The 21438-nt window shown below is 43.7% G+C and overlaps 1 protein-coding gene across 1 annotated transcript in view; it reads left to right on the top strand.

Moving 5' to 3' along the window:
- LOC149271118 (serine/threonine-protein phosphatase 4 regulatory subunit 4-like) overlaps nucleotides 1–21438 on the top strand; it is a 49453-nt gene that overhangs the window by 13888 nt on the left and 14127 nt on the right. The window contains exons 5-6 of the mRNA XM_089507607.1: nucleotides 19809–19911; nucleotides 20981–21128. Coding sequence (XP_089363733.1) covers nucleotides 19809–19911; nucleotides 20981–21128 — 251 coding nt within the window. The remainder of the gene's footprint in view (nucleotides 1–19808; nucleotides 19912–20980; nucleotides 21129–21438) is intronic.

Genomic DNA, 21438 nt, shown 5'->3' on the forward strand with positions numbered 1-21438 from the left:
GTTAGAAAAAACATATTTTCAAGCCAAAGCGACACATTCCATCATTATTTGTGCACTCATTTTTTGTCCTAGAAATACATGTAGCCCCTCAAGGGCTCCAAGGGGCGTAGTTTCTTAAAATGGATGATTTGTCTGAATGAGGGAGAGCATGAGTTAATATTTGGATGAATTGTCTGAATGAGGGAGAGCATGAGTTAATATGTGGATGAGTTGTCTGAATGAGGGAGAGCATGAGTTAATATGTGGATGATTTGTCTGAATGAGGGAGAGCATGAGTTAATGTGATTGTGTGTATCATAGATGTATAATTGTGTAAGGGCAAAGATGGCACTAGCAGGATGTTTGAGCCTTGGGGAACAGGATGGCACAGGCAGGGTGTATATGGGACAAAGATGGCCAATCTTATGTGTGTTATCTGGGTGCTCGCCAGGTTCTATGTGGGCAGTGTGGTTGGGGTGTGCAACCTGTGATCTATCCCTGTAATTTAGGGGGTTTTAAATATACCTTTAATGCCGTGTTTTTATGTGAATTCCAATTGATCTGTACCCGCAAAGCTTGGTTTGTGTGTTCTTCTGTAGATCCATATCTGCTATGCTATGTTTCCATACATTATTTATGTATACCTGCAAATACAGGGTTTGTATGTCTTATTCAGTTGATTAATACCTGCAATGCTGTTTCCATGTATTTATTTGATCTATATCTGCAATGCTACGTTTCATATATTATTATTGTATACCTGCAAATACAGGATTTGTATGTCTGATTCTGTTTATTGATTCTGTTTATTTGATAAATACCTTCAGTGCTGAGATCACAAGTGAATTTCAATTGATCTAAACATGCAAAGCTGGGTTTGTGTGTTAATGTGTTGATCTATACCTGCTATCAGCAGCAGGATATAATATTTCTATATATATATATATATATATATATATATATATATATATTTATATATATATATATCGGCAGCAGGAACTAATATTAATATATATGGGCAGCAGGGGCTAATATATATATATATCAGCAGCAGGATCTAATATTAGGCCCTGAAATAATTTAGTGCAAAAGTTAAGGTATTGTGTTTAAAGGATTTCAAGGATTAGTCGTACTAAATTGTGGCTTCAGGCTTCCCATGTTGAATGATCAAGTATTGTATTGTCCAATAACAAAAGTATCATTCCATAGCACATTACTTTTGGCAATATATATATATATATATATATATATGTGTGTTTTTTCAGTGTTATGATGTAATGGTGGAAATTATTAATGCCCCCCCAGTTTGACTGTGGTATCTTGTGTACCCCCCCTATATACTGTTTCTAGAGTCGCCACTGAGCGCGGCTAAAAGTCTTAAGAATGAACGATATTCTCAGCCGTTGAGACCATTTAAATGACGTGTTTGCAACTGAATGGAAAAAAAAACCACTTTTACACCCACATCAGCCTCTTTTCTTTTGAACTGTAGCCGCTACGTACTTTCTCGTGTGATTTCTATGGAATGTCTCTGGGTGTAGGCACTGAGTCTTTAATTTGTGAATTCGACACTCAAGTGGAATAAATTCTAATAATAAGGATGCACCAAGCCAGGTACGAGCTCAGCACAAACACACACCTCACGCGCTCAACAAGCGCTCGGATGAAGTGAGTGAGCGCGCCTTCCCACGTGGCCTCAGCCGATCTGTAATCCAGACAGGGAAGATGGTAGGATTGATAGAAGCCCATAGGGCAATATGGGGGGCTGTGTATGACCCAAGTGTCTCCTGGGTCTCCCAGTTGCCCCATATGCACACTAATTCACGGTTACAGGGTGATAAAAAAAAACCCAAACCCACAAACTCTTTAGTCTTGAGAAGTTTAAACAGCTTTCAGTGAGTGGGTAGAACAACCATGGGCCTGGCATGTCCTCCTGCGGGAACCCACCGGGGGAGACTTGTTTAAGGTCCTAAAATCATTAACGATGATCTAGTCAACACACTCAATCTTCATATTGTTTGTCAAGTCCCCGGCGAAACTTTCTGAGAACTCCAGCTGATCCGACGCAGTCTGGGACTTCTTTCTGGCAACAGAACGCAAGCCCTCCGCATGTTCATACAATATGTTCCATTAGAGACAATCCTTCTCTGCCAGTGAGACTTTTTTCTCTAATTGCTGAATATTACACAGATATAAGAGTCTCAACGCGTTGCATTCCCGTTAGAAAAAGATTGTTTGACCAAAAATGTCATTTTTGGAGTTGGATGTGGAGCCAACATTTCAACTGAGTTTATGTAACGACTGAAATCTTTGTATGTTTTATGTGTGTGTGTGGAGGAGTGCGTGATGGAAGAATTCTGCCCCCCAGAATGGAATCCTAGGATCCCCCAAACGTGAAAGGATTCTTCATGCTGCTCATACGATCACCGGTGTGATTCCATCGCCATCACAATGTGATTATTTCCCCGGTTTTAATGACATTCCTCACCTGTCTCAATGAGATTTTGCCCCTAAACACAATAGAATCCCCCCCATCGTAATGATATTTCCATCTATCTCAGTGGGATTGTGCCCACCAGCTCTGCCTCCTAAGTGAATGAAATATGGCCACCAACGGGGGACTCTGCCTCTCTGTTCAATAGGATACTGCCCACAACAGGGCCGTAGGAAGGGCGAGACGAGAGAGGCACTCATCCCCGGTGCAGCTGTGAAGGGGCAGTGTATGTGTTTATGTGGGCAGGTGTGTGTAAAGGCAGTGTAAATAAAATAACCTCTGTAAAAAAAATAGCTGGGGGCACAATTTTCCATTCTTGCCTCGGGCAAAAAGGAGCTACGGCTCTGGCCCACAAACACATGGGTTTCTGCCCCCCTCATCTTGCTTCTAGCAACAGCTGGCTGAGCGTTATGAGAGTTGCGGGTCAGCATATGACAAGCGGCAGGTAGCCTTTCATTGAGGTCACTGTGTGAAGAGTGGGCTTCGGAGGGCATGCCCTGCGCTGCGCATGGGCTTCCTGAGATGATTTTACACTGAAGTTGCAGCGGGTTAATTGCTGGGCTCGGTTGCTGTGGGGTGGCCCGCGCTGTGTATGTGTGACGTTCCTTTACCTCCCCAGTGCCGCGACAGTCATTCTTTAGGTCGCACATGACAACTATTGTCTCAGCACATAATGCCCCACGACCAGCAGCGGCAATTGCATTTGGTTAATTGTTTGCTGATTGCTTTGCCTTCGAGTTCTCGCACCCAAACCCGTCGGCTCCGGGAGCGTCTGGTGTTTAGTAGTCTTTCATTGTGAATAACGGATTCGGTGTTGTAAGTAAGCGGCAAAGCGAACGCCCAATTTGCTGGCCTTCTCAGGTTATTATTAGTATGATTTATTTATAGCGCCATCATATACTGCAGCGCTGTACAATGGACATACCCCAGGCCACGTATGTTTTCACCGTTAAAGACTTTTATCTTTTGGTTTTTATTTAGTGCAGAAAACCCTTTTTTATTTTTTTGTTGTATGGATCAGGTGTTTTTTGGGAAATTTTAGTGATTTTTTTTTTTTTTAAGATACTAAATTTTTTTTCTGGAAGATTTTTGTTTGGGTACAAATGTTTAAAAACAGCATTTTTGTTTGTTTTAAAATATGTGTTACATTTTGTATTTTCTCAAATAGTTGTATCAACAGATATTACAAACAAACGCTTTATACACATAGACGGATCGCAATCTGTGACCCTTTTAGATCCTTTTTGTGCTTCGTTTGCCGTACTGTGTTTGCGGGGATGTCACAGCGATGCGGCTCACATCTAGCTCGGCTCCTCGCCACCTAAAAGGAACGTGTCTGTTCCCAAGGAAACATTTTTTGTGTTTGTACACAATAACCCTCGCTGCGAGCGCTATTGATGCACGGAAAATAAGTGGCAAGAGAAGCTAAATTGGAAGGAGTCGCTGTCTGCATGACCTGGGATCTGGTTTAATATCCAAGCCCCCCCCCCCCCAAATTGGATCATTGTTTTTGGTGCTCACATATAAACAAAGAACCTGCCGGCAGATCGGCCCCATCCGGCCCCCATCTAGTCGCCCGTTTCTCCTGCTGTAAAGACTCAAACCTTGATCAGTCGTTGGTCTCGTCTTAGATTCAGGAGCCGTATGTCTATCCCATGCATGTTTAATACCCTCACTGTAATAACCTCTACCACCTCTGCTGGGAAGCAGTCCCACCTATATTCCACGCTCTCTCTTGCATCAACTCTTCTGCGATAGAACAGTTGTTTTGGAAGCTGGGATCAGGAGCTTTTTGCAGCTTGGAAAACCCTTCAATGTTTTTGGCAAAAGCCTTGGCGATGCGTAAGGATATCAGGGGCTCAGCGACGGAGTCGCCCGGATGTATTTTAGTGAAAGACCTGAACTCATTATTGTAAGCGCCCGCCGGCGGCGATAGTTCAGCAACAGCACCAATATTAGGCGTTTAAAGCCAACGAGCCGGTGGGCATTGATTGCTAAACCCATAGAGAGACTTCAATGCCTTTACAGAAGGGGCACCTATATATAAATGGTGCGTCGCTGCTCACAGTCACCGGGTAGCGATCGGTGCAACGGTGGATTGCAGGCTTATGGGGAACATCAGCTAAAGTATTTAAAAATAACATTAAATAAAGCAATTTAAGATTAAAACCAGCTTATTTCCTAATCACGTCATTTTAGGTCAACATGTTAAATCTCATAAAACACTTCTTTTTTTTCTTCGGTTTTCTTCCTCTTCTCCTCAAATTAGTTAAACATTTAAATTTGCCGACTTCGGGTGGCTACGAGTAACAAAGTACGTTTGCCAAGTTGGGCTGATGCAGGTATTTTTGTTTAAATTGTTTATCCCTCTAAATACAAAATATCACCTCTTCGCTCCAATGTACAAAACTTTGTTTAAACGTAACTGACCTCCGAACACCCGCAGAGAAACCGGATCTTTCTCTTTCTTTCTAAGTTCTACCGGCCCATTTGCTTCTCTCAAATTTACAAAACCCGATTCATGTTCGGAATTCTAGAACGGAACCGAGAAGGCGCTGAGACAATCGATTTGTCTTCTGATGTAATCCTCCCCGTATCACCGCCTGGAGGCTCCGCGGTTGCTCGGCCCTTGTCTCCCCAGGACCCTTGATAGTTTGGACGAGTTACGACCCCCTGAAGCCATTTGTGGAATTAGAGGCCTTTAAATGCCTACTTTCAGCCTCTTTACTCTAACTCCAAATCTGCGTGTACTCGCCAACACCCTCTACTCTAAGAAACTTGTGAATGCCCATAGAATCTGCATCACCGGAAAAAGTAACTTATTTCCTGGATTTCCCATTTTTCCCATGAATGACCAAACTGACCACAGAGGAATTGCCCTAACCCCTAACTTATCATTTATTTAAGAGCTGTTATAACAGCTTTTTTTAACACTTAACATCTAACTTAACAACTAACTTAACATCTAACTTAACAACTAACTTAACATCTATCTTAATAGCTATTACAATAGCTTTGTTCAGTTTCTAAGAACAGTCTCTGTCTGTAACAGTCTGATTGCAGTCTCTTATCGAGCTGATTGTTCTTTAGCAGCCGTGAGAATCTTCTGCAAAGCTTTTTTGGTCCGCCGCCCGTTAGATGTCACGGTTGTGTACATCTCTTTCAGTTTGTCAATGGTGTTTTGTGGCGCGGCCGTCTTTGCAGGACGTGCGGGCTCTGTCTCAGGCGCACGGTTCTCACGCTGCGTTATAACCGCACGCTGCGCCGGCCGCGTCCGCGGTTTCCGTTGCGCAGGCTGCGTGCCAGGTGTTCTCTGCGCAGGCATTGTCCATGTGGCCCGTTGCGCAGGCCGCGTCCGCGGCTTACGCTGCACGGGCATTGTCCATGCCGCCTGTTGCGCAGGCTGTGTCTGCCGTGTGGGTCGCACGGTTGGTCTCCGGCGTGTGGGTCGCACGGTTGGTCTCCGGCGTGTGGGTCGCACGGTTGGTCTCCGGCGTGTGGGTCGCACGGTTGCTGTCCGGCGTGTGGGTCGCACGGTTGCTGTCCGGCGTGTGGGTCGCACGGTTGGTATCTGAGGTGCAGGTCGCGTGGTACTTGCTGGCCGTGTTGGTTTTGGCCGCAGTGGAGCTTTGCTACCACTCAAGCTTGGGGTCCCAGTGGCTTCCTTCAGCGCAGGAGATGGGGTTCCCATTGTCTTCAGGATCCACTCGCGGTAGTATTGAGTGTTGGAATACACTCCTGGCTTTTGGGATTTTCCGCAGCCCTGACCCCAGCTTGTCACTCCGATGACGCTATACGTGGAGCTGTCCGGGTCCATGCACATAAATGGTCCTCCGCTGTCTCCCTACAGGAGTAAAGTATAGAGGAAGGTTAATGACACTTTTCCTTGGTTTGTAACAAACTGCAGCCTCAGCTGCGCTTCCCCAGTAAAAGCTCTGCGGTTTATTCACTAAAGAGCGAGTTGGCCGGGGAGTTTCTAAAAGCAGAGCCACAGCCACCCGATGTCTGGATATAATGACCGTTCTGTGACACGGTGGCCTGAATGCCAGAATAATCCCCAGAACATGACATGGGGGCCCAGATTGTCTCTTTTTATCTATTTTTTGCTATTATGTCCTCTAGCCCCAAAAATCCACAAATATTTGTATCCAGTCGGTATAAGCGCGCTCCGTTATCCCAGGGTATGGTCATAAACCTCCCCGGATCTCTTTGTGACTGGTTTAACCCATCTTCATTCCAACTCGTATAGTCTTCCTCGTCTTGGTGGCACAAACAATTTCTACTATTGTCCTAGCGGCGCATGTTCCCGGGGAGAAGATTTGGCACAAAATACCATCTCCAACAGGCAGATTTGGTTTTATAAACCCCCTCAGACATAGAGATTTGGTTTCTTACCTGGCAGCTATCGATGCCACCCTCCTCGTAGCCGGCACAGAGATTGTAGTCGTGGACTTGTCCGTTATACCACTTCGAGCCGTTGCACCTCTCCAGAGGAATCTGGTTGACTTTGGCCTCTTGGAGGATATCTGCCGTTTGGATGGCTGTTGAGACATCAAAGATTAAACTCATGAATATCGCTGGCTGCCGGACGCACAGACGCCAGCTATGGATAGGAGAAGAGTGACTTAAATAAACTAATCATGGAGTCCATGTAAGAGTGGTGTGTGTGCGGCTGAGTGTGGCGGGTGTGACTGGGAGCAGTTAGTGGGGTGAGTTTTGGTGAGTTCAGTGTCTTTGGGTTTACATCTGTTTGGCTAGACGCGCAACGACCCCCTTCCGGAAAAACTATTCCCCGTTTATAACCCCAAGAGGAGAAATCTCCCCTGTAAAGGACACTCACATTTTTCTTTGGTGACGCCCCAGCCGCTGATGAAGCAATGATCCATGGCGTGAATGTCCTTGGTGGCGCTCGGCAGGCAGGCCGGCTGCACGAAGTCGGTGTATTTCACGGTCTGGTTCAGCTTGATCAGCGCCACGTCGTTCCGCTCAGTCCGAGGATTGTAATGCTCGTGCTGAACGTACGAGTCGATAGATCTGATCTGGACGTCACTTTGCGATGGATCCGACAGTTGGAATCCTCCAAGTATAATTTGCCATTTGGAAACGAGCCTGGATGATGACAGACAGACAGACAGACAGACGTTAGCGGGAATCCATACATTATCATTCTTATCATAAACGCATTGAGCTCTATTAATCAAGAGGAATTCCGGGGCAAAGATGTGAAATCGGTACACAAACAGGAGATGTAACATTAACCAGGCAGAAGCTTACAATGTAAGGCGTGATGGCTTTGTCAGGTTAGAATAGTGAGGGTAAAGCGAATGATAACATTTCTACCCCTCACAATCCCATTATGCACAGCCACCATTCTTACCCCCTCCCCCATCCTTACCTCTTCATGGTCTTGAAGCAGTGAGCCGCTGTTAGGACCCACTGCTCATCGATTAAAGTGCCTCCGCAGGAGTGGCGATGTCCGCCTCCGGAAGGCACTTGGATGCTGACCAGCCATGGCCAAGCACCAGGCTGCGCATCTACTCCTCCAACGATCCGCGAGCTGCCATATTCTGACATGAGCGGGCGTCTGCCGCAGACTGAAAGAGAGTGACAAAAAGGGGCAAAAATCAACAAACCGCGTCGGACGAGATACTGTTATGTAAGGCAACGACAATGTGTTTAATATATATATATATATAAAGACAGAAGAAAAAGGGTTAAAACCGGTATGGGGCTCGGGGGAGTTACAGGGCACCTGTCTGCACTACACACAATAGAAGCATGGTTTAGTGGCAGCGATGTTGCTGGGCGGTGATGGATGGGAGTGATGGGTGTACTTACTGTTTGAGTCAGATGGATGCAGGGCGGTGAGGATCAGAATCATTAGAAGTTGGATGCGATTTATCTGCTTTGAAGCCATCGTTGCTCCTTCACTTCTACACTGAACTTATCAATGCCGCCTCCAGAAGGACCGAGATAGCCCTGCATAATGCATGATTAAATCCATGAACCCTATATTCTAATTTAACGATACATTATAAGAGGCCTTCAGTAATGAATCGGATTTTAGAGGCTTGCCTTCAACAATCAATCAATGTAGTCTCCATTGATAAAAAAGACAACAACAATCATTTGTAAATAAATAGCCAGGTAGGACGAGGAGCGGGCGAACTATTAAAGTTTATTTCCCAAAACATCATTTCATCCGGTGAACTCCACTCCTAGAGGACCTCGAACGCCACAGCTTTATAGAAGAACTTGTGACAAATCTCGGGCGTTTCGTGACCTCCCTCTCTGTTTGGTAGACTGTTGTAAGGAGACTGGGGGGGGGGTGGCTGCGAGAGGTGGCAAAGGGGAGGGGGTGAATGTAGCATGGGGGTATCTGGGGCAAACGTGGATATTCCTTGGGTCAGTGACCCGCCGGTGGGACTAATGCCCTGTAAAATCCAACAAGTAGTGGGACTCGTGGCAACCAGTTCACGTTCTAGCAGGTTTTTCGAGGCTGTTGTACTTCAGGTGCTTCACTTTATTTAAACCGCGTCTCGGTCTGGGGTTGGATGGTAGCAGAGGCTCAAAGAAATAATTTAAGTCTGTATGATATGAAAAGACGTTAGAGAGACCTTCACTTGCTAAGGGTGTTATTACGGTAAAGTGGAGAGCTGCGCGGGTCAGATGGAGGTGAAGGCGTCTGAAATACAAAGATGAACCAATTAGACTGACTGGAGAGACGACAATCACTATGCTGCCAGCAGAACACGTGGACAATATACAGCGTAGGCTTTAGTACACGGCCCGCGCCAAAGCATTACTACCGGGAGCACCACGAGTCGTGGGAACAGAGGCCAAGCTGGCGTTGGGTTCCGGTGTTTCTGGTACGCGTCCCAGACTCCGGTAACAAATTGCAAGCCTGGTGTGGGGGCCAAGGTTAGAACTTCAAGGACCTCAATCAATCATATTTCCTCAAAATGTTGGCGGTACGACCAGCCTCTCCCCCCTCTCCATAGGATCTACAGGATTCTGTACTACACCCCCGTCTTCACCGCTTACAATTTAAAAGGGGGACATGTAATTCACCTTCCTTCTTCCATCCCAACCCCCACTTTTCCCATTACACCTAGCGACTTCAGATACTTCCTTGACGAATGAAACAAACGGACTGGGGGCCGCTGACCATCGAAGGGTCTCTGTCCACTGGCGCCTTCAATTTCTTTGACTATAAAAGGACTCCTACTTGAACATAAATCAGTTTACGGCCCATTGATTCGCTCCCTGCTTGCATTTCACAAGCAGTCATGGATAAACCTGCTTATAATATCCATTGCATTACAAGGTCTCTGATATCCAATGTATCTTTAATAATTATGCCCTGAGCTTGATATCCATTACTTTTATAACAGCACAAAGTGCCTTCCTTCTCTGGAAACCACAATACCCATCACCCGTGCTTTAACTGCATTGCACAACCCCGGGAGCTGAACGGATCGATTAATGTGATAAGTTGCCACTTGATGCCAGGATTATTGTACCGTCGAAGTTTAATGCGTGCCGGTTTGCGCCTTTGGGCACATCTTTTTTTATTTTTCCAGTTTTCTTGATGATGTAAACTTGTCCCGGTTGCCCATTTTAGAGTTATTTTTGCTCGACATTCTCTTGGAGATTAGAAGTAAAAGAATATTATCTTCCGTAACGCCAGGTATCCACTGCAGCAAGATTATTCATTTATTATTCTATTTTGTTTATATAGCGCCAACAATTTCCGCAGCACTTCGTACAGTCCATACATTCAAGGGGTCCGACAGAACTGATACATTAGGGAAAGAGGGTCCTCTTTTGTAGAACAAAAAGCCTAATTTAAATACATTGTATCCTTCTTTATTGCAATCATATCAGATTCCGGTCCCATTAAACCACCTGTGGATTTGCATTGTTTTTAAATATTACATTATATCTTAATTACACGTAAAAACAAGAATAAAAGCTTTTAATGCACGAGGAAGCGGTGAAGGACTAGAACAGAAAAGTGGGAGTAAAAAAGGAATAGATCCAAGGTGAATGTATGAATCGCGGCATTAAGGAAGTTAAAGCTGTCTTTAGGGCAACCACACCCTAGATAATCGTGGAGACGAATACATCGGGAGGTACAGGTACCCAAAAATCAAGACGTATGTGTATAAGGTCCACGCTAACCGAGAACCGGTACAATCCAATGAAATCTGATTTTAAAAGTATGTAATCTCTACGGTCATCTTAAAATGTTTTGCTGTGATTTAGGTCAAGGGATTGAGCTCTGATACCCGGTGATCATCTACACCCAGATCGGCCCCAGATTACGTTCAGATTAAGGTGGGGCGTCCGATGACTGTTGTAGCTTCGATTCTCCGGGCTAGGCTTAACTCCCCATTAAAAAACCCCCAATAATGACACCGCACACCATAAATATGGATGAGAAAAGGCCACAGCCAATTTTATTTATTAGAGTCATTGTCACCCCAAAACCTGAAACAATAAACATCGGTGCGTTAACAAGGACAACAACTCAAAACACCAACATGTAAATATATACAATAAACACAAGGCACACACCAAGCTTGCCAAGCAATCCAGGTACCAGAACCAAATACCACTTAAGGAAGGGACCCGGATGCCCCCACCCTGACCTGAGGTTCCCAGCACTGACAGCCAAGAACCTCCCACCAGATGTTACCAACCATTCACTTACCACCACATTAACCCCCTGGATACCTGGCAAGCTGCCGCCCCACAGACTGTGACAAACGACACAAACCTTTAAACAAAACAAAAAGGGAGGGAGGGTGGGACACGCAACCAGGTAAGCTAACCACAAAAAATGGTTCCTGAGCCCGGGAAAGCAGCCACTTATATAATCTACCCCCAACTCCACCCCCGAAATTCCCGCCAAAAAGCCTACCCCTCCTCCGCACAACAGTCAAGGCCCACTATAGCCCATGCTGGCCCCCCCGTGGGCATCATTTCCGTTTTCCTATGAAAGATGGCATCGAGCCTCCAAAGACAAAAGCGGCCACCCCAGCTTCTTCGTTTTAATTTGCGTGGCTGTTTCGTTCGTTATCGGCGAGGGCGACTAATCTGCTTTTGTTTCGGACGAGAAAACTCCTTTCAGCCGCGTACCCGACGTGGCTTTGTATTCATAGTAACCTTATTTACCAAGATCAGCTTAGTTAATTGAAGTTTCATGTTTCTTTGTGTCCTTCCTGAGCGGGGGCCAAACGAGCAGAAATCTAATTCACACAAATAACCATCTTGTGTCGCTGCCAAAGAAATGTACCAGGAGAACCTGCTTGATCGTTCAACCATACCTGTGGATAAAGGATCACTAAAACACGCTTGTTTGTTAAACTGTAATGTAGACTATTGTTCTGTCTGCGGCCCGGGCTGAGCTTTGGGAAACGGATTGGAAATAATAATCGGCGCTGCTATTGTTAAAGCGATAGGATCATTTAATGGTTGTTTTTTTCTTTCCATTTTACCGTTTTTTTTTTAAACAGCCGTTGTCAAGAATGGCACTTGTGAAAACCAGGACACTTGGGATGTATGGTGGAAGGGTGCGGACCATTCATTCGGTGTGCTTTAGACCCCCCTGTGCATTGAGAACTGTTGTAGTTTTAAAGTAAATAGAGCCTTATCTGTTCCCTGTTATTTTGGTAACTGTGGGATTATCTGCCGTGAAGCCAATACCGCTAAACGAAGCCGTCCACTTCCATCAGGGAGACTTACAGCGACTGGGATTTCCTCCGAGAACAAATCCCCGCAGCTTATTCCATCTCCATTAACACGTTGGACGCCAGACGGCGGATCTCCGTCTCCGGAAGGATGACCGAGGGCCGCACGCGCCGAGCCGAGACGCGGCAGTGCGTGGTATAAAGACTATGGAGGTCTACAGAACGATGGGACCATCTGGATGTCTGAGGCTGGCGGCGATCGGCGTTCCATAACCGAGATGATTAGAAGACACCGGAAGTAATTGCTTAACGCAAGTGAAGCTGCCGGCGGGCAGCTGAATTTGCCTCTGGATGCACAGTCCCTGTAGCGTACCGCCGACACTGAAAAGAGCGCGTGGATTCGGTTACGCACATTGGGTGCCGACAGTACTTTCTCCTGCGCGAGTCGCTTTATGAGCTCACGTGTTCGCTTGTCATGTCGTCCGATAAGTGGCCATTGTGAAAGAATACCCCGCAGTGTTACACTATACTAGCCCTAAAGTGATGTAAGGCTCCTTGCGTCTCCCCGCTGTTACAAACAAGTGATTTACGGGATGCTTGCCTGTCATGTCATTAAATATACATCAGCCGGTAAGCCTATACAGGGGCCATTAGCCAGGGATGTTCTCTGCAAGCTGTACCTGCAAGCTGTCTACGATATATCATTACAGGGCTAATATTGGGTAGCCCACCGTCCTTACCCGGAATACCAACTAGCCAGGTGGCCACATGGGAGCTGCACTTTACAGATCTCTGAGCAAGAATCTCTCCAACTGACCGTCTACAAAAGCAGTGCGGTAGCTACCTGGGACAGCGGGGATAAGTGTACGGAAATCAGGACTGTCCCGCAAAACCAGTGACTGCTGGCACGTGTTCAGCTTACTCCAAACCAAAAAATGTCTTGCTAACTGACAGGTGAATTTTCATCACTTGATGACGCAACCCCCCCCCCAAAAAAAAACGATTACTCTATTAATAATTAAAGTGAACCTTTCACCTGAAAAACGTTTTCTGATTTCTTCTCCCTGATTGGACGATCAGTTGGCGTCTCTTTAAATCTCCGTAACACGTTTAATAATTTAAAGAGGAGCGATTTTCATTTAAAAAAATATAATTTAAAAATATATAATTATATTTTACTTTAAAAATCGCCTGTTACCTGTTGCTGGCCAGTATATATTTGGTTTACATTTTTTTTCTGTAGGCGATTAGTTTTCATTTCTTTAATGAATTTTCTTCTATTTTTTTCTATTTTAAAATAATAATATTATTTCATAATAATAATAATAATAAATAAATTATAATAATAAATAATAATTATTATTGTTTCCTTGTGTTTTACCAAATAAATAATTTTGAGAGCTGTCCGGAAGATGATCGCTTTTCATCGCTACCTTTCTAATTTGCTTTCATCCATCCATCTACTTTATTATTTTCAGAAGCAAAGCGTGAAAATTTTCAGCAGAACAAATGAATCAGGGATTCCGCCTACTGTTTTCCCAAATTACAAGGCTCACTTTCCGCTGCTCTGCATTTTCCTTTAGCAAATACCATGGTAACCCACTGTTACAGGAGAGGATCGGGACAATGCAGGAACGGCCACGGCGCCTTTTTTTTTTAATTTTTTTTTTTATATCGTGCGTCTAATTATTACTTAAATTAACGGTTTAAGTGCCGCAGCAGGGAGGTGCTTTAAATACCATTGAGATCTTGGAGATATTGGGCGCTTTGGAGGAATAAGGCAAAGCATTTGGCGGGTCAGAAGTTTAGGTGTAATTTAGGTTATATTTTATAGAGAGTGGTAGATAAGTGGAACAGCCTCCCAGATGTGGTAGGGGCTAATACAGCAAGGGAATATGGGATAGACATACGGCTCCTGAATCTAAGACGAGACCGACGACTGATTAAGGTTTGAGTCTTTACAGCAGGAGAAATGGGTGACTAGACGGGGGCCGTATGGGGCCGATCTGCCTTGGCTGCTCTCTTTCTTAGCTACCACTTGGAGAGTGAGACCCCTGGGGAAGGTCTCCACCCCCATTTGTATTGGAATATACATTGTTTAAAGGTTATCCATCGTTCTCAGCATTACATATTTACCGTATATATATATATATGTATATAGGATGCTAAAGGGGTTCAAGGAAGCCATCTTCCACGGCGTTTCTGTAGATGTTGCCGATAAGCCAGAGACTAATAAGAGAAACGTGTTTCCGGAAGCAGAATACCTGGGAACATATTTCATAGTCCGAAGCGAGCCGTGTCTGCTGCTTGAAGAAGCACATTCAGAGCTTTCGGGTATAAGAGTTGTTCCTGTTACCAAGGAGAGGAAGATTAGCGACTTTATAACCTGCAGGAAGACACGGCAGCTTCTACATACCCGTAAACTTTTGATCCCTTCCAGTTCGCTTTAACATCACAAATAAATCCCAATCCAAATATCCTGCTCGGCCGTTCATTTACCTTCGTTACAACATGAATCGCTCGCCCTTCCTTCGTTTCCAATGAACGCCCCATCAAATCTACGCCAGCGCTACGTCCCTTAATAATTTAACAAAACGATTTATTTTTTTTAATCAATGTACGCTTTGGACTCCCAAAATGAGTAAAAAAAAAACCCCCACTTAATTAGAGAAACAAAAGTTAACAGCTGGTTGGATCATACTGGACATTTTTGTGCCGCACAGAAAGAATTACAATAATAATAATAATAATAATAATAATAATAATAATATAATAAACAATAATGGGATACAATGTATAAGATGTATCTTTAATTCCTATAAAACCAAACAAAACGTTTTTGGTTGTTTTTTTTAAACCTGGACTTTGAAGGGTCAAAACTTTATTGATGTCGCCATTTATGCAGGAAATGCTGAGCCAGCATGATATTTTAGGAACCAGAAAGGGATACATAGGATCACGGCGATCGCTATAACATGAAAAAAGTGAGGTTTCTTGTTCTTTCTTCTTTCTTTTATTTCTTCTTCTCCTTCTTCTTCGTCATCCTCATCATCATTCATAATTTGATTAGAAATGATGCATTATTATTATTATTATTATCTTTTATTTTTATATAGTGGCCACAGTTTACGCAGCGCTTAATACGATACATAAACAATACAATACAGTACAACAATACAAAACAAACCGATACATTAGGTGTAGAGGTGTAATAATTGCAATCATTGATGGGGGGCTGCTTCGTCGGGGGGGGGTTACAAGGTCTTAGACGTCCACAGTCTACTTGATGGACAAAAGACTCAATCTCATCCTGTATCACCCAGCGTCTTGTCTCCTACCGCTCCTACTACTAAGAAGGGATGCCAGGAGGTGGGGGGCAGTCCTGACTCCAGCTCCAGGGGCCATATCTAGTGCCTGTGGTCCGAATACGTGGAGTTAATATGTAGCACACATTAAAGACATCATCTTTCTGTCCTTATAACCCCAAGTGGTTCTCCACCAGTCACTCACAACTACGGCTGGCACTCCATGCCCATAACAGTAAAACTTTACCCCTTTCCTTCCTGATGACCGATGAAAAAAAAAACTAAGCCTCGGGCACAAAACTACAATACAGGCGGACAGCCATCCTTTCTTACGCTGCTGTGCCACTGCACGCTGTTGTGCATCCATATTCCCCCCAGCATTCCGTGTGCCCCGGTAACATCGCTTTAACGGAGTACATTATATGCGTGTAACATGTCACGGTTGCCACATTGTAACACATTAACGCACTGTGGCTGACACGCTAAGAGAAAGCGAGACTTGGGTACACACGGAGCCATCTCTCTCCCTGACAGGTGTTTACGTGGTTGTCACTGAGACTTGGAAAGAACATTTCGCTGGGAGGATTTCCAGCGAGGAACCCAAGAACACGTGCTAATAAATTCCGCCTGGCATCGCATTATTATTTTAACTGCGTCGAGGAGATCCGTGTCAGCCGGGAGGAAGAGGGGCTGCCACGGAAGACCTTGCAGAGTAGAAAAAAATATTAGCAATTTTATTGTTCATATATTATTAAAAATATAAAAGGATTAGATTTCTGTTTGACCATCACAGAATCTGAGATGAGGGATATCATAGTACATTTGGCAGGACCCAAGCATAATAATCAAGTACTATTATCCTATTATCATGCAACAGAGCGCAGAAACGCTGGATTCCTCTGGATTTTCCAGCTTTTTTGTGTTTTTTTTTTTCTTTTTTTCTTTTTTTTGCCGAAGAAGTACATTGTGGGTACGAACTCTTTCAGATTTTCTGGCCCGATTTATATCCTTTTAAAATGTTTTTTATTTTTTAGCTGGTACAGAAACTGATGAAAGGATGCAATTAAAATACTGATTTTTATTATTAGGAATAACTCGAAATACTAAAACATTTCAAAAGAGAATTAACATTTCTGTTTTATTAATTTTCCGTAGCTTTTAGACCTTTTATTGGGGGCTCAAGAAACACGATTGGCCGCACACAACCCCCTACCTATACGCCAAAGCAGCCAATCACATCCTTGGTTTCTTCAGTGATGTCATCCCACTATGAGGTCATTAAAAAACTTATTAAAAGTTACAATATATATTGTGTTAATTCAACAAAATTTAAAGGGACACTCCAGCCACCATATGCACTTTACTGAGGGGTCCCTGTAAATCCGTGCGGTTCCAATGCCCAAAGGGGGGCTCTTCATGCTCAACGAGGCAGAGTTTTCTTTCCCTGGGACTTGTCCTTTAAACACGAGCAAGTACTGTTGCCCCATATGTCATAGAATGTTCTGCGCCAGCCGCCTTCTTGCCCACAGAAGTGCGCGGGCTGCCTCGTTTCATACTCCCACTCAAACCCACTCACTGACACAATAAAGATGTCTCCCGAGGTGCTGCGGCCGCTCTCAGCATATTAAGCCGCAGACGTATGAAGTCATTTTGTATGTATTTGTATTTTTGTTACAATATGCCTGGGAATTGTCTGCCGAGAACATTTCCACCCAAGTTTTCTTCTGCATGAGGCTAATGAAGCCTCAGAGATGGGGGGAGAAAAAAGAAGGGGAGTCTGAGGCTTCTGTAGTGCAAAACATCTTAAATGATGTAAACCATCAATTAAGTCACCTGCATTCAAGCAGGGATTCTAGCTGTGATGTAGCAGGGAGAAAAACACCAGTTGGGATCATTAAATCAAAAGGAGATTATGAAGGAGTCACCTCCAGACCTTAAAAATCTGCCTATTCACCCTGAGACTGGGGTAAAGACCCTGACAATCTGCCCATTCACCCTGACACTGGGGTAAAGACCCTGACAATCTGCCCATTCACCCCGAGGTAGCAGATGCGGCATGCGCAATGAATGCATCATATGTATTTATATTCATAAATGCTCATCGCTGGGCTCCCCGGCAGAGTAATAGTTAAAAAAACGTGTGCCAACCGAATGAAGCCTTTCTCCGTGTTACCTTAGAAATCACGGCGCACTGTGTTTGGCATGTAAATAGCCGCCCGTCACGCGTGATTCACTAAGACAACGCGGGTCACAACGTGGGCTCTCATTTCGGTTTGATTCTCATTCAGAGGATGGCAGAAGCCGTCACGATCTCACCCAGATGAGGTTCGCTGTCAGACTGCAGAGAGTTTATTATCTCGCAAATAATGGATTGGTGATTCGTTTAACCCCTTTTGGGGGCTGCATCGTAATCTGCCACAGCGATACACAGCACAGAGGGGGCTATTAATGCACCTATGAGTTGATGCGGGGTAAAACATCTCAACCCCCACAGAGGCAATGTCACAGAGTCTATTATGTATTTTAACCCACTCCTTCCCACGCAAGAAACTTGCCAGTGCTAGCTCTTCCTATATATATTTATACTGTCAGATAAAGTGCCATAAAGTTACCATTAAATAGCGAATAAACCCCAGACACTAAGGCGGCCACACTTTAAAAGTGAATGTTGCAGAAATTGGATAAAAATTCTTTATTTTAATGCATCTGGCGCGTTACGTGCAAAGAAAATGTACATTGTAACCGGTAGCAGGAAAAAGTAACACTCTGTAACTAAGTATCAATTCACAGAAACTTCTCTCTGAAACATAAAATGTAGGTTTTTTCCCACATTTATCATCAGTGGTATAGAAGTTAAGGTTTTTTTTATATTAAATAATCTGGAGGATGGGAGTTTTCAGAGAAAAAACGCTATTACTTTTAGATTTAAAGGTTCAGTTCCACCTACTCTGCTGAATGTATTCGTTTTGGAAGTAGAAACCCCATTCCTCGTACCGATGAATGCCCAAACCCTTCCCGGAAACGATTTTTTTTTTAACCCTGTATAAAATTTGCCTTGTTTATAATTTTGTTGGGAGCTCTTAATTCTCATGTGACCCAAAAGCAAAGTGATTTTTGGAAGAATGGAAGAATACAAAACAAGTGTACTAATTATAGTGCATTTTACATATTAAATCAAACTATATATATATATATATATATATATATATATATATATATATATATATATATATATATATATATATATATATATATATATATATTGGAAACACACATTATGTTTATCCAATGGCAGCAGAACTTCCTGTTCTCCAGGTCTGTGTGATTTTTCCTCCCCGTTATGTTATCTCACACCTGTTATTAAGTTGCTGGTTGATGCTGATTGGTTCAGGCAGCCTTTATAAAGGTGGGAAAGGAGAAAGCAGAGAACTTCAGAAAATCAATGAGCTCATGTAGGCTCTGCCACCTTTTGCCACTGTATCCAAATCTCCAAAAAAATAATAATAATAAATGATTACACAGGCTTAAGAATGGCTCATTATCATTTTTAAGCTGAGCCCTTTTTTTCGGGATACACCCCTGGCACGGGCAGATCCAGACCAGCGGCACCCAGTAAGACGCCTTTACTGGTAGCGGCTCCAGATGAGGCAGGTTTGCCTGTAACGCGCTGACACCCATGTATTTATAAAGCACAAAAGACTTAATTTAGCCCTAACCGAAGCTGTCAAGCGGCTTGGCTTTTTATTTTAGAAGCGTTACCTTGGCAACCGGAAGAACTGCATTTTCACTTACTGCCCCTGGAAGGATTTCTAATTATTTTGCAAACTGTAAGGAGTCTCTGAGTCTAAAATAGGACAGAGCGTAACTATGGGGATGGGATGAGTTTCAAGGCATCCGTGCCAACCATGCCAACCACAGTCTCTAAACAGTATCGTAACTCATGTACATAGGGCAAAGCTCAGATCCCAGAACGTGGATTATGTTGGCCATAATCATTAGTTAAAGGGAGCATCTTTGTTACCGTTTAAGTCCGAAGGGACATTATTTTTAGATGTAATATAAGGAAGTTTTACTTTACGGAGAGAGTAGTAGATACATGGATAAGCCTCCCAGCAGTAGTGGTGGGGGTAATAGAGTGAGGGAATTTAAAGATGCATGGCATAGGCATATAGCTTCTGAATGTAAGACAAGACCAAGCCTATTGTGTCTGTAGTTCTCAGAATGGAAATCACTTGCTCTTTCTTAACAATTGTTTTTGGGATCTAGGAAGTAAAAATATAGTTGACAAAAATGTTTAGTTTTCTCTGACCCAGATTTTTTTTTTTTATCTTACAGTTCCGGCCAAGACATCCAAGGAACAAGCGTGGTGGCCAATCTTCCAGTATTGATTCGGCAGAGCCCGGCAGACACTCTGAGACGCGTGTTACCGAAAGTCAGAGTAAGTATGGTTTTAGTGGCGGGGCAGTAAACACAACCCCAACTCCTTATCATACTGCCTGTGGGAAACAATAGAATGGCTCGGTCTTAATCACCCACCAGACACTCTGACTAATGAAAGTCTATGGAGGAACAGACTTTTGTCAATGCCGACCCGCTTTACTGTATACAGCGCTGGGATTTAGGCTCAAGGAGAAAATATTTTTTCCATGATACTTCGCCTTGATTTAAAGTGTCTAAAATGTAACAAGATGTCTCCAAAACGTAATTGAATGACCTCAAACTTTTTGTTCTTATATAACATATATTTCTACGTTAATCCTCCTTGATGCTGATTCCGGCATATATTGTGCCCGTAATCTTCCGATGACTAAGGATGCATTAGTCTTCTACAAATTTCTATGGTAACAGACAGTTCATGGCAGGAAAAGCTCTACATTTAAAATATATATATATATATATATATATATAATAATAAAAAACTTAACCCTTTCATAGACATCCTCTAGATTTTAAACTTGTTCGAGCTGGGCCCTCCTAACTTGTTGTACAGCGATGCGGAATATGCTGGTGCTATATAAAACAATAAATCATAATAACAATTGGAATAAAAATAATGATTTATGATAAAATGTCTTATAAACCAATTTCCTACTGGTTCGGTAGTTCTTATTGGGGCTTACCCAACAAACATTCTGAGCTCCTAGAAAAGAGGGGCGTTAAGGGGGAAAAGGGGGGTGTCAAGAGAGGGAAGAGGGGCATCATGGGAGGAATGAGGGGCATCCAGAGAGGAAAGAGGGACATCATAGAGGAAATGGGGATACAGAAAGAGGATGGGATGGGAAAAATGGTACAGGGAGGAAAGAGGGCATCAAGGGAGGGAAGAGGGAGTGTCAGGGGAGGGAAGTCAGGATTTGGGAACCAAAGAGGGACTGGACAATCTAACCAGGGACATTTGGGAGGTATGCTCTTATTCTAGCCATTGGATTGTCTTTTGTTGAATGATAAGACTTGTGATCGCAGGCAGCGATTTCCGTCTAACGTTCATTACAATGTTCCCTTGTTGACAGGAGGTTCTCCATGTTGCAGGAGTGGAGATGCAGCTCACGGCTGCCTACTCTTTCTTGACTATATTACAAGAAGAATCTGTCTCGATACATTCTTACTGTCTGTCCTTCCTGCAAATCATCCTGCAGAACCTGGAGCACAGAGACCCCGGTGAGTAGCACCAACTACATGCATTGTCCTTGGCAGCGGCCTTCACGCCAGCGGATGTCCCTGATATAAATGTGGCCCCGTTGTGTTCATTCAGCGGAGGGAACGTGCGGGATTATTTCATTGTGAAGTTAGGAAGATTCAGGGACGTAAATAATTTAGTGATGCATAAACTCTTAATACCTCAATAGCTCACAGGTGAAGAACGAAGCTGTGGGGTCTTGAAAGTTTATGTGACCCTACATCAGGCCATTGGGGGCCACAGACAGGCCAGGAATTATATGTATTTCTACCTGAATTTTTTTTTTTTTTT

This window comes from Sceloporus occidentalis, unplaced genomic scaffold, assembly GCF_023333645.1.
Source record: "Sceloporus occidentalis isolate IW3139 unplaced genomic scaffold, rSceOcc1.0.p SCAF_559, whole genome shotgun sequence".
NCBI lineage: Eukaryota > Metazoa > Chordata > Lepidosauria > Squamata > Phrynosomatidae > Sceloporus > Sceloporus occidentalis.